General features: G+C 41.0%; 1 protein-coding gene across 1 annotated transcript; it reads right to left on the bottom strand.

Moving 5' to 3' along the window:
• Positions 1-871: 871 nt before the first annotated feature.
• SMG8 (SMG8 nonsense mediated mRNA decay factor) lies at positions 872-6,038 on the bottom strand. The gene is made up of 4 exons (XM_006045484.4): positions 4,198-6,038; positions 3,467-3,612; positions 1,996-2,868; positions 872-1,367 (listed from the first exon to the last, which is right to left on the bottom strand). Exons 1-4 carry the CDS (start codon positions 5,984-5,986, stop codon positions 1,170-1,172), a joined length of 3,006 nt encoding a protein of 1,001 aa, XP_006045546.3. The 5' UTR covers positions 5,987-6,038; the 3' UTR covers positions 872-1,169.
• Positions 6,039-14,494: the final 8,456 nt, after the last annotated feature.

The raw sequence follows: 14,494 nt of genomic DNA on the forward strand, positions 1-14,494 counted from the left end.
TCTCCAATTCTATTTGCTCAGCACTTCAAAACCAACGTGTCTAGGAAAATATAATCAATTACACTAGAGTTTCGGTAGCTAACTTATTTTGCACAACTTAGCTAGTGATATGTCAGTGTCACTATTTTGATGGTGAAAGTTAATATTGATATGAACTGACAGAATTTGTATCACTTAGCAAACTGTTTCACAGTACAGCAATTTTCAATGAATAAAATGTGTACTAATATTTTGGACAAATAGGTTTTACTTATTTAAAACTTCATTTAAAAAATGGTATCTCAGACTTCCCTGGTGGCACAGTGGATAAGAATTCATCTGCCAGCGTAGGGGACACTAATTTGATACCCGGTCGGGGAAAATCCCAAGTCACTGAGCAACTAAGCCCATGCGCCACAACCACTCTGTGTTCTGGAGCCCAAGAGCTGCAAACACTGAGCCCACAAGCCACAACTACTAAAGCCCACAGGCCTAGAGCCTGTGCTCCACAAGAAGAGAAGCCACTGCAAGGAAGAGTCGCCCCACCTCGCCACACAAGAGAAAGCTCTCGCAAAAGCACTAAAAAAGCCCAGCACAGCCAAAAATAAATAAATAAAACAATAAATAAAATTTTTTAAAAATATGGTATCTCTTCAGTCCAAGAATGAAACGGTGAGAACAAAGCAATGTAACTCAGGTACCAAAACTATGAGCCAAACAATATAGAGCATTTTTTGCAATTAAGTACTCATACAATTACCAGATAACCTACTGGATCATCTTGTTCTCAATATAATTTCAGGAGCAGTGTTTTAAGGAAAATTCCAGCTAAAACATCATTTCAGTAAAAAAAAAAAAAACCTCTGGCTCAACATGATAATGCGATATTCAGTTATAACAGAAATACTTTTTATTATGGACAGTAAAACAGAAATGAGAAAATAGAGGTATCAACCATGTATTTATGTCCTTTTCTAGAATAAAGGTTTATTAAGTTATACCCCCATTTACAATAAATATCAACAATATCACGAAACAGTGGAACAATTACTGTCCAAATACTGAACTTCTGTAACCAAAACATATTTTGGGCTCAAGAAAACACAGTATTACACACCAAAAAAGATCCGGTAGTACACACCAAAAGCAAAACCCAGCTCAAGTTCAGGACTGTACTGGCTGGAAAACACTCATTGTGTTACTGCTTTAAGAACCCCACGGAGCACCTTGTAACTCATCAATTGCACGTTTTCCTTCGGAGGGAAACAAGGTCCTCTCTCAGTCACGTAGGCGTAAGGAAACCTCAAAACCCAGAGGCCATCAGGTGGGAGAGTGATTTCTTGCTTTTCTGGGTAGAATACTGGACATGGTGGTGGGCCTGGCTGAACCTGAAAAACACAGGTTATATGATTATTTTAACATTTCTTCAATAAGAAACATCTGAAAGGGACTTCTCTGGTGGCCCAGTGGTTAAGAGTCTGCCTTGCAAAGCAGGGGATGAGGGTTGTACCCCTCATTGGGGAACTAAGATCTCACATGCAATGGGGCAATTAAACCCTTGCACTGCAACTAGAGAGACTGTGAGTTGCAACCAAGATCCCATGCAGCTAAATAAACAAATTAAAAAAAGAAAAAATCTTATCTTTAAAAAAAAAACAAAAACAAAAACACCTGAAAGGTTAAGTGCCTAAACCAAGGACAGGTTCAAAGAGCACATAAGCAGGTACACTCCTGACTTCAATCATATCTGATATTAAATAATCTCAAGTATTATCCTGCTTTTCTACAGATTTTTAATTTCAAGTTCTGCCTCTAACTAAATGATGTGAATTGATGGTGTGAACTGATTAACACACCTACAATTTATTTTTTAAGAAACAGAAATTAGTTATTAATGTAAGAGGTATTTAAAATTAAGACCTGTTTAATTAGTTTGATACCCTGTCCTTTTTTTCAAACAATCGAAACAAACAACAAACATGATTGTCTAACAACACAAAAAGTTATATTTCTTACCTGAGGCGTTAAAATTATCTGCAAAGGAGCATCAGGAACCACAACAAAAAGCCTCATAAGTTGAGCATAATGTGGTTTCAGCCCTCTACCCTGAGAGGATGACAGAATATACAAGGGCATATCACTATTCAGGGCTTTTAAAGCTGATTCCTTGGGGCCACTTCCCATTACTTTCATTACTTTGTCAGGTCCTGAGCACATAAATCTTCGACCTCGAGAGTCTTCGTATTCAAAGCCCACAAATGCTCGCGCTATGTCATCTCGCCGTCTTCCTCTGCCCATGACAACTGCACTCCTCTTACCAGGAACAGCCTTATTTGGAGCAGGCCAAGAATTCGTGTCTAAGTCTCCTTCATCTTCAGCTCTAGTCCTGATGACAATGTCCCAAGGCATAAGATAGTTTGTTCCTGGAATGAAGCCCTGTTGGTCCAAACCAGTATGAAAGTTGTAAGACTTAGCAGGGCCTAGTTTAACCAAAGACCAGCTGGAGAATTTGGGTAAGAGACCTTTGGGGCAATTTGAATGAAGCATGCCTGGGAGATATTCAACTGTGGATGCCTGCCGATCAACCAAGTTTGGTCTCTTCTCAGTTTTTACTTCACCTTGGCCATGAACTTCTGGATTATCTCCTCCTGCTTGTGGATCAGCTGGATAGGTACCTAAACTATCAGTAGATTGGCCTAAACTCAAAGCTAAACTCAGGCTTGTGCTCTCTCCTTGGGTTTGAGGTTCTTTCTCTTTAAGTTTATCAGCATCTGCATCTGGGGGAGCAGGAGATGATTCATTTTTGGCAGGAGCAGGATCTGGAGTACTTGGTTCAAATACTGGGAAATTGATGTGATCCAATTTTCCACAACATTTTTCTTCCAGAAGCTATGGAGGAAGGAAACAAACAAACAAATCTTGTGAATCTTTCATGGAAAGCAAACATTCTTGGACTTCCCTGGTGGCACAGTGGATAAGAATCTGCCTGGCAATGCAGGGGATATGAGTTCAATCCCTGGTTTGGGAAGATTCCACATGCCGTGGAGCATCTAAGCCCGTGTGTCACAACTACTGAGCCCGTGTGGCACAACTACTGAGCCCGTGTGCTGCAGTTACTGAAGCCTGTGTGCCTAGAGCCTGTGCACCACAGCAAGAGAAGCCAGCACAGTGAGAAGCCTGAGCACCACAACAAAGCATAGCAGCCACTCGCTGCAACTGGAGAAAACCCGTGCAAAGCAACGAAGACCCAGGGCAGCCAAAAATAAATAAAAGAAAACAACACGTTCTTCACACTAAAAAGCAAGAACCAACAGTTAACGGGCAAGCAAATAGGTACATATATAACCTTCTCGTCACATATCACACTGCAAGTGGCATTGACTTATTAATAGACATTTTGCTTCTGAAAAGATACATTTTTACTCAGATGGTAGTTAGCAAAAGACAGAGACAGAGAGAAGAGGAATAAAAAAAATGCAGAATCTACCTGATAAAAGTCATAGTTAGCTGCCTTGATATCAAAGGGATCATCTCGGGGTGCCTGTTTCCTTCCACAGTTACAGGCACCAGTGGATCGAGCTCGGCTATTGTGATACAGCACAGGAGGATTTCTATCAGCCTCTGGTTTTTCTCCTGCAAAATATAAGCCACTATTCATTTCACATACAATGCAGACCCACATTTATTCTGCATTCAATTGTACCTAACCCTCAAATTTCTCCAAAGACTTCTTTGGAAATGAGGAGGGGAAAAAAAAACACCTCAACACACAAACACAAACCCACAAACACTTGATTAAACACACCTAACAGAAGCAGCAAGTGGAAATATATAGAAATAAAACATACTTTAAATATAAACTTCTAGAATTTCTAAGTAAAGTTTATCATCATCATAGTGACCATACATCTCATTCTGTTCATTTTAAACAAAAGTTCCAAGGTAAAAACATTAATATGAAATTCCTGAAACTCTGTATTATTTAACAGTTCTCACTTACTAATACCCTAGGGTTTGTTCTTTAAATACAAGAATGTAATTAGTAGTCATAGCTCATTTTTCTTTTTCCAGCAGGTGAGGAAACTTAAATCTGATGTACCTAAATTTCTGTAGGGCTTTTTTTAAAACGCCAATACATAGGGAACAAACTGTCTGAAAACAAGAATACAAACACAGCCCCAAATTTTGATTGCGAAATGCTAAGAAAACTTTAGCTACCTGATTTAGGTAAGGAGTGAAATTTATGTACACAGTGTTGATCAGTTAAACTCCTCTCCTCACAGAGCTGATGGCCATTGCTCCAAAACTTGTAGCAGTCTTCGTGTAACTGCATGGCATACTTGTGAAAGGCTGGACCCCTAGCATGTTGGCTATACACTCGAAGAGCCTGGGCAAGCTGATTCTTGTGGACAGTCATTGTGTAATTATGAGGCAAATTTGACTGGTAGGCACTATGGGCCATCGGTAAAGCTTTTTGGCAACGGTTCTCTGAGAATTTTGTGTCTATATCCAAAAATCCTTCCAAGACTTTAATACTGCTTAAAATCTTAGATGTTAACTCCCCAGTGGGAGATGCTGGGTCCTCCTCTTTCCCATCAATAGCTACTTCATACAGTTTTGAAGCTGCTGAGATCCATTTCTGATAAGTAGGAAGTTCAAAATGGGAAGGCTGTGGGTTCCTGCCCACACTGTCATCAAAACCTTTCTTGCTTAGTACTAGCTCTACATGCTGCCATAGGAACTCTCGAAGCGTGAAATCCACTAGCTGCCCCGAAGAACTGGAACTGCTGGTGTCAGTGTGGAAAGAAAGCTGTTGTCTGCTGTGCTGCCTCATCACCTGGTATCGCCTGGACCCAGAAAGTGGTGCAGGGACCAACAAAGATTCAGGGTCTTTCACAGTACAATGACTCTTAAGTTGGTCCAGCAGCATGCCTACTGGATCCTCCTCCTGGCTTCCGGGAACTATGTACACAAAAGCTTGATTAGCAGGTACAGTAAAGAGGCAGTTGATACTCTGATTAGTCAAGACACGACTTTTCCGGAAGATTCTATAGATCTGGTCCTCCAGGGCATGCTGCAGTCTCCTTTTGGGAGAATGTTTCTTGGGCTTATCTGGATGAGCTGGGTCTTGGTTCCGAGGGGGTTCTACCTTGAGTGCTCCATTGAGTTGAAAAAGGAAAAGGAGTCTAGGTGGGCAAGGTCGGCAGTTCAGTTTCCAGTCTTTACCAACTGGACAATCCTTAATAGCTGTTTTGAGAAGGGGCAGTACTTTCTGTCTCAGTCCATCCAGGGCTCTGAATACTCGATCATAAGTGATGTCAAAGGAACAAGTGGGATGGACCAGAAGCAGGATGTGACAGACGGAGAAAAGGTAAAGGAGACTGAGGCACTGCACCTTCTCTTGATGCTTCCAGAACTCGTGCGCTTCTGCATGAGGTAAAGAAAGGCCACCTCCAGCTTCCCCGCTCTGAAGGGCCCGACAAGCCCGCAGAAGCTGGGAATTGTCACAGATGGAAGTAAGAAGAAGGTACAGAACTTTGCTTTCCTGGTTGTAATAGGCTTGCAGAAGGCTGTAATCCTGGGAACCTGGCTCAGTTCGGTTGCCTTCCGCGGCAGTTACACCTCCCCGAACTGGATCCCCGGCTCCGGCCCCGGCCCCAGCCCCGGCCCCAGCCCCAGCCCCAGGGTCCCCGGCTCCGCCGGCCTCCCCGACGGCCCCAGCCTCGGTCCTGATTCCAGCCCCCGAATCTCCAGGATCTTGGTGGCGAAAGAGGGGAAAGACCTGTCGGTCGCACACCGTGTTCACAAGTGAAAACTTCTCGGAATTCAGGCGCAGAGCCGTTTTGCCGAAGATTCCCACCACGCAGATCTCATCCTCCCGCCAAGGAGGCTCCGGTCCGCCAGCCGCGCTCCCACCACCCTCTGTCGGGGACCCCTCGGGACTCTCAGAGCTTGTCCAGGCTGAAGCGCCCATTAGAAGCTCTCTTAAGCTGACGGGACCCGCCATGGTGCTGAGACAACTCGCGAGTTCTTCCGGTCCGTCCAGTAAACGCAACCTGCTCTCGTCCAATGTTGAAATCGCTCCTCCGCGTCGTCAGTCCCTGCTTTCCTCTCACTTTAGGTTCCGCCTCTTGCTTCTCCTGTCCTAGTTTTTCACCAAGGTTTTATCAGTCCTACATCACTGCTGATTTAAGATTTTCCTTAGTCGGAGGAGACCCTAGGAATTGAAATATCAGAAAAACACTTGGAAGCAATTAGAAATATCAGAAAAACACTTGGAAGCAATTAGGGTTTTTTGTTTGTTCTGCTTGATAGACAAAATGTTTAATGAGTTAAATGTTAGAAGTTGTAAAACACCTTAGTGAAGAGGAGAGTTGTGACTGCGACAATTCCAAAATGACAATAATTACATGCAAGATAAAGGCAGAAGCAGTGGTTTTGAAAGGGAGTTACATTCATACTATGCTAGATTTAATTCATGTCAAATATTTATAGAGCATCTGCTGCTGCGAAGTCGCTTCGTCGTGTCCGACTCTGTGCGACCCCACAGACGGCAGCCCACCAGGCTCCCCCATCCCTGGGATTCTCCAGGCATGAACACTGGAGTGAGCTGCCATTTCCTTCTCCAATACAGGAAAGTGAAAAGTGAGAGTGAAGTCGCTCAGTCGTGTCTGACTCTTCGCGACCCCATGGACTGCAGCCCACCAGGCTCCTCCGTCCTTGGGATTTTCCAGGCAGGAGTACTGGAGTGAGGTGCCATTGCCTTCTCCGATAGAGCATCTACAACAGTTTAATTGTTCTTACCATATTTAATCTCTTAATCATTTTCTACATCATCTTTTCTTTCTGACATACCACTACTCACCTCCAACTTTTTTTTTCACTACCACTAGTGGTTTTATTTTTATTGAAGTATTGTTGATTTCCAGTGTTGCATTAGTTACAGGTTTACAGCAAAATGATTCTGTTTACATATTTTTTCTGATTCTTTTTCATTATAGCTTCCCTGGTAGCTCAGGTGGTAAAGCGTCTGCCTATAATGCGGGAGACCCGAGTTTGATCCGTCGAAGATCCTCTGGAGAAGGAAATGGCAACCCACTCCGGTACTCTTGCCTGGAAAATCCCATGGACCGAGGAGCCTGGTGAGCTATAATCCATGGGGTCGCAAAGAGTCGGAAAGGACTGAGCGACTTCACTTTCACATATTTTTTCTGATTCTTTTCCATTATAGATTATTATAAGATATTGAATATAGTTCTCTGTGCTGTACAGTAAATCCTTGCTTATCTACTTTACATATAGTAGTGTGTATCTGTTAATCCCATATTCCTAATTTATTCCCTCCCGCCCCCCACTTCCCCTTTGGTAACCATAGTTTGTTCTCTCTGTCTGTGAGGAGTCTGTTTCTGTTTTGTAAATAAGGTCGGTCATTTGTATTCTTTTTTAGATTCAACATATAAGTGTTAATGTTTGTATTTTTCTGTCTGGCTTACTTCACTCAGTATGATAATCTCTAGGTCTATCCATGTTACTGCAAATGGCAATATTCAATTCTTTTTTTATAGCCAAGTAATAGTCCATTTTATGCATGTGTATATATATATACACACACCTGATCTTTTTTATCCATTTATCTGTTGATGGAGTCTTAGGTTGCTTGCATGTCTTGATAATTGCAAATAGTGCAATTGGGGGTGCATGTATCTTTTTTAATTAGTTTTGAATTTAGAGTTTCCATCTTTTCTGGATATGTGCCTAGAATTGGGATTGCTGGGAGTTTTTTTAATCCCCACCCACCCTTCCTTCTTCCCCGTTGGAAATATTTTTAGTTTTTTAAGAAACCTCTATACTGATTTTCCATAGTTGCTGCTGCTAAGTCGCTTCAATCGTGTCCGACTCTGTGCGACCCCAGAGATGGCAGCCCACCAGGCTCCCCTGTCCCTGGGATTCTCCAGGCAAGAACACTGGAGTGGGTTGCCATTTCCTTCTCCAATGCATGAAGGTGAAAAGTGAAAGTGAAGTCGCTCAGTCATGTCCAACTCCTAGCAAGCCCATGGACTGCAGCCTACCAGGCTCCTCTGACCGTGGGATTTTCCAGGCAAGAGTACTGGAGTGGGGTGCCATTGCCTTCTCCAGATTTTCCACAATAGCTGCACCAATTTACATGTCCACCAATAGTGTAGGAGTATTCCCTACACACTCTGTAGCTTTAATTTTTTATTTTTTTGACCAGGGATCGAACCTGCATCCCCTGCAGTGGAAGCTCAGAGTTTTAACCATTTGACTGCCAGGGAAGTCTCTATTATTTGTACGCTTTTTTATGATGGCCATTCTGACTAGTGTGAGGTGATACCTCATTGTAGTTTTGATTTGCATTTCTTTAATAATTAGCAATGTTGAGCATTTTGAAAGCAGTTAAATTTGTAGTTCACAGAATACAAAAATTCCAGTGTCAAATGACTTTATAAAAAGTACACAAATAAAAATATTTTTCTTTAAGCTCTAGAACCTTGTTGTGCAAGGAGTAATGCCAGTGGAGACAGTGTATGCATGCTCGACTGGGTCTGACTCTTTGCGAATCCATGGATTATAGCCTACCAGGCTCTTCTGTCCATGGAATTTTCCAGGCAAGAATACTGAAGTGAGTTGCCATTTCCTACTCTGGGAGATCTTCCTGACCCAGGATCGAACCACTGCTCCACCTGGGAAGCCCAGCAAAGTGTAGACTAAAGAAAGTACTTGTTAGAAATACAGACTCTTAGGTCCCACCCCAGACCTACTAACCAGAGCACGCATTTCAACTAAATCTAAGAATTTGTACACAGTATAGTTTGAGAAGCACCACCTTAAAAACATCTTTCAAAGCAAGGTGAACAGATTTCTTTTTTGACTCATATCAGTGGAAAAGAAAGCCAGTGATTTTGAAAGATTTGTGAGGTACAACAACAACAAAAAAATCTTAGGCTCAGAGGATTATACACCAAAATGTTTAAAACTTGTTGGGATTTACTGACTTTTTTTTCTTTACTCTTTTCCCCTATTTTTGAAAAAAAAAAAAAGGATTAAAAAATTTTGTTTTAAATTTTAAAGCAGTTTAGGGTTAAAACAGAGACATTACTTTGCCCACAAAGGTCTGTTTAGTCAAGGCTATGGTTTTTCCAGTAGTCATGTATGGATGTGAGAGTTGGACTATGAAGAAAGCTGAGCCCTGAAGAATTGATGGTTTTGAACTGTGGTGTTGGAGAAGACTCTTGAGAGTCCCTTGGACTGCAAGGAGATCCAACCAGTCCATTCTGAAGGAGATCAGCCCTGGGATTTCTTTGGAAGGAATGATACTAAAGCTGAAACTCCAGTACTTTGGCTACCTCATGCGAAGAGTTGACTCATTGGAAAAGACTCTGATGCTGGGAGGGATTGGGCGCAGGAGGAGAAGGGGACGACAGAGGATGAGATGGCTGGATGGCATCACCGACTCGATGGATGTGAGTTTGAGTGAACTCTGGGAGTTGGTGATGGACAGGGAGGACTGGCGTGCTGCAATTCATGGGGTCGAAAAGAGTCGGACATGACTGAGTGACTGAACTGAACTGAGGATTATAGCAAAAAATTTTAAAGCAGTTTTAGGGTTATAACAAAATTGAGCATAGAGAGCTCCCATATACCCTCTACACAGGCATATCTTTTTTTACTATCAACACCAGGCTCCAGAGCGGTACCTTTATTACAATATCTGAACCTACTTTGACAGATCATTATCATCCCCAAATCCATACATTAGGGTTGATTCTTGGTGTTGTACATTCTGGGTTTGGACAAATGTAGGCCTTGTATCTGCCATGTAAGTGTCTTGTAGAATAGTTTCAGTGCCCTAAAAATCCTATGTGCTTCACCTATTCATTCCCCCCTTCCCCCAAACCCCTGATCTTTACTGTCTCCATAGTTTTGTCTTTCCTAGAATGTCATACAGCTGGAATCATACATACAATGTGTAGCCTTTTCAGATTGGCTTCCTCCACTTAGTAATATGCATCTTAAACTTATTCTATGTCTTTCATGATTTGCTAGCTAATTTCTTTTTAGTGCTGAATAATATTTCATTATCTGGATGTACCACAGTTTATCCATTCACCTACTGAAAGACATCTTAATTGCTTGCAAGTGTTGGAATTATGAATTAAGCTCCTATAAACATCTGTATGCAGGTTTTTGGGTGAATGTTATTTTTATTTTTTTTTATATTCTTATTTTTACATCTCTATTTTCTAATTTTTCTTTCTAATCTTAAAAGTTCTCTTGACAAGAAAAAAGCCTGTAACTATATGAGGTGACTGATGTTAACTAAATTTACTGTAGAAATCAGTTTGCAATAGATACATATATAAAACCATTATGTTGTATACCTTAAGCTAATATAAGGTCATATGTCAATTATATCTCAAGAAAACTGGGGGGAAAGAATTTTCAAAGCCCTAGGTCCTGGTGCTGCTATTTTTGATTTATTAAGCTATATTGGGCTTCGGGAAATTCTTCTCAGGCAATACTTATTTGCTAACAAGAATTTAGAAAGGACTGGAAGTGGGCTTTCAAATTTATTTTTAAAAATTTTGTCTATTTGGTTTTTACTTGTTTCCTTCTCTACTTCTGTATGTCCAGATTCTCTCCCTCTTCTAAAAGCCAACTAAAATAAGAAATTGTACATATTTATCCACATTCTAAAGATCAGCCCTGGGTGTTCTTTGGAAGGAATGATGCTAAAGCTGAAACTCCAGTACTTTGGCCACCTCATGCAAAGAGCTGACTCATTGGAAAAAACTCTGATGCTGGGAGGGATTGGGGGCAGGAGGAAAAGGGGATGACAGAGGATGAGATGGCTGGATGGCATCACTGACTCGATGGATGTGAGTTTGAGTGAACTCCGGGAGATGGTGATGCACAGGGAGGCCTGGTGTGCTGCGATTCATGGGGTCACAAAGAGTCGGACACGACTGAGCAACTGAACTGACTGATCCACATAAATTATGTTGTGATCCTCATCATGTACATTATTTGCTGTTTAGTATGTGACTTTCCTGCTGTAATGACTTACAAATCCAGAAAACAATAGTATATATTAACCACATCATTTGTATAATTTCCCAAGTAAAGAAACCGTTAAAAAACTAAGTTGAAAAGACTCCCTAGAAGAAGAGTTACAACTCTCATACTTTGCTGAAGGGACCATTGATTTGTACAACCACTTGGAATACTAGTTTGACAGTATCTAGAAAACAGGCATGCTTTACCACCTAACAATTCCACTCCTAGACATACACATTAAAGTAACTCTTGCACAAATGTACATGTTCAAGAATGTTCAATGTGGCATGCATGGTGCAGTGGTTTAAGACTCTGCATTTCCACTGCAGAGGGCACAGGTTCCACCCCTGGTCAAGGAAGTAAGATCCCACTTGCCCTGTGGCGCAGCCAAATTTAAAGAAAAAAAAAAAAAATCATAGCATTTAGGGATGCATATTTAGGCCCAGCATATTTAGAGGGTAAAAGCAAAGGAAAACAAACAGATGAGTAGTTACTTTTTTTTTTAAGAGAACCCATTTTTGGCTTAAGCCTTTGATTTTTATTGTTGTTGTTTTAATTAAAAAACAATTTTTGGCTGCACTAGGTCTTCATTGCTGTGCGCAGGCTTCTCTTACTGTGGAGCACACGCTCTAGATGTGCGGGCTTCAGTAGTTGCAGTGAATGGGTTGAGTAGCTGTGGCACCCGGGCTAAGTTGCTCTGCAGCACGTGGGATCTGCCCAGACTAGGGATGGAACCTGTGTAGCTTGTATTGGGAAGAGGATTCTCATCCACTGTACCACCAGGGAATTCTAGTAGTAACTTCCTGAGGAAAGGTATTCACATTAGGGATGGAAACAGGCGGAACTTCTAGACACCTAAATGTCCCTTTCTTGGTGGTCACATGAGTGTTTGATATTGTGTCTATTTATGTTTTATGTACTTTCCTGTATGTGTTATATTTCTAGTAAAAAATGTTAAAGAGAAAGACCAAAGTTTTGTATTGTTCTTTATTCAAAAACATAACTGGATGCACCGTGATTGTTTATATTCTCTGGTTGACATTCAGTCTCAAAATAAACAGTGGAAACACATGATCAACAACAATTTAATGAAGCCATAGCAGTTATTGGATTCTCAAATGGGTACAGTATGAAACCTGTCATAAAAATTAGTAAAAGATACAAGATAGAACACATTTTAATACTGATATGATAGTAATAGCAGCTTTACAAATATTTAACCATAGGATTTCTATAGCTTTTCAAAAAAATGAACCTTTATCTCACAAGAATGATAAAATCATTTAAATTGATACAGTACACATTGGTTTATTAATATTATAAACATTATTAGATGTCCCATAAAATATAGTTACAAATACTCACCTGCTTTCTTCTCAGTGATCATTCCCTTTTTTTGACTTAATATAAACAATAGTAACAGGTTTAAAAAGTTTTTATTAGAAACAGATGTATTTCTTAACTTCAGTATCTGCTTAATTTTCATCCATAAATCTAAATGTAGGTATAAATGTATAAATGTGGGTCTCATCAAAACAAAACAGTTTCCATATCTGCTTTCTAGCCTGGTGACTTTTTACAACCCTCTATTTGGCATCTCAAAGTTACATTTATCTGAGGGAATATACGCATTTTTGGGAAATTACTAAAATATCTTTTTAGCCTAATCAGGGAATATTTCAGGGACATCATCTATGTAACTGCTTCCTGCCAGGTTGGAAAGTTCAGTGTAAAACTGACACTCCTTGATTCCCCTCCGTGAGGAGCCACTATCACTCACCCTAATGAGAGTTCCTCTTCTTTCGTGATATTTAGCCATAGTGATATCACATTAGTGATAGGGATCCTGGCTGAAGCTACAGTAGTACTTACTGCTAAGCAGACATGTCTGACAAAACTAGGGGTTCCCAGATATTGGCAACCTTGTAGGAGACTGACTGGTAGGGCTGCCAAAGAAAACATAAGATGTTCAGGTAAATTTGAAATTCAGAAAAACAATGACGTATTTTTTTAAGTATAAATATATTTCCTAGGCAATATTTGGTGGTGGTGGTTTAGTCGCTAAGTCGTGTTTGACTCTTGCAACACCATGGACTGTAGCCCGCCAGCCTCCTCTGTCCATGGGATTCTCCAGGCAAGAATACTGGAGTGGGTTGCCATTTCCTTCTCCAGGGGATCTTCCCGACCCGGGGATCTTCCCGACCTAGGGATCGAACCTGGGTCTCCTGAATTACAGACAGATTCTTTACTGACTGAGCTACAAGGGAAGCCCATGGCAATATTTAGGACATAGTTATACTTAAAAAATTACTCATTGTTTAATGGGCCCTATATATATTTAAGTCTTCCCTGGTGGCTCAGAGGTTAAAGCGTCTGCCTGGAATGCGGAAGACCTGGGTTCGATACCTGGGTCAGGAAGATCCCCTGGAGAAGGAAATGGCAACCCATTCCAGTTATTTGTTGTTTATCTGAAATTCAAATTTGATAGGGGTGTCATGTATTTATGGGCTTCCAAGGTGGCTTGAGTGGTTAAGAACGGCCTGCCAATGCAGAAGACAGGAGATGCAGGTTGGATCCCTGAGTTGGGAAGATCCCCTGGAGGAGGGCATGGCAACTTACTCTAGTATTTTTGCCCGGAGCATCCTATGGACATAGGAGTCTGGTGAGCTATGTCCATTGGTTCGCAAAAAGTTGGACACGACTGAAGTGACTTAGCAGGCATGTATTCATATTTGCTAAGTCTGGCAACCCTGAATTGGCACGAAAAAGTAAAATCCTGTGATTGTGCAGAATTACTGTTATTGAATCGACAGGTGCTTGAGGACAGAGAATCAGGTCTCACGGTGAATCTGCTATGGACCTCAGAGAGTCCCTAGTGGGGCACTGTAGAAAACCCAAGGTTCATGTAGAGGTCTTCATGAAGTCTACATTTAGCTGTACAAATGTGGATAGCAGATATCAAAGTAAAGAATATCCCAGACTTCAGTAAGCCTGATATTGTTACCTACCTATGATACTAGAAATGAAATTCTAATTTTTAAGGTCACATTGGACCTTTCACTTCAAATCCTTTTGGAATAGTTAGGTTTGGATGGGAGATGATCTTACTTAATTGCTTATAGGGAACAGAAATAAAATCTAGAGGGTCTTTCTGGATTAAGTAGCACTTAATGAATGGATGAGCTTTACAGGATGAAATATTTTGCTTTTTAATTTCCTGAGAATACCCAAGATGAATGGGTACCAGGTTATTTTACTGTCATAACTGTACCTATAGAGCACAAATCAGAGTTATCTAGTTAAAATGGAATAACCTTCCTAACTTAAATTGAGTAATTCCAGGATAAACATCACTTTGGGGATTGCATTTTCCCATCTGTCCTGTGAGTAATCGTGTAAACTAGAAAGTATTCTATTTCCCACTTTTCATTACAGTATG

The sequence above is a fragment of the Bubalus bubalis genome, chromosome 3, assembly GCF_019923935.1.
Source record: "Bubalus bubalis isolate 160015118507 breed Murrah chromosome 3, NDDB_SH_1, whole genome shotgun sequence".
In the NCBI taxonomy this organism is placed as follows: domain Eukaryota; kingdom Metazoa; phylum Chordata; class Mammalia; order Artiodactyla; family Bovidae; genus Bubalus; species Bubalus bubalis.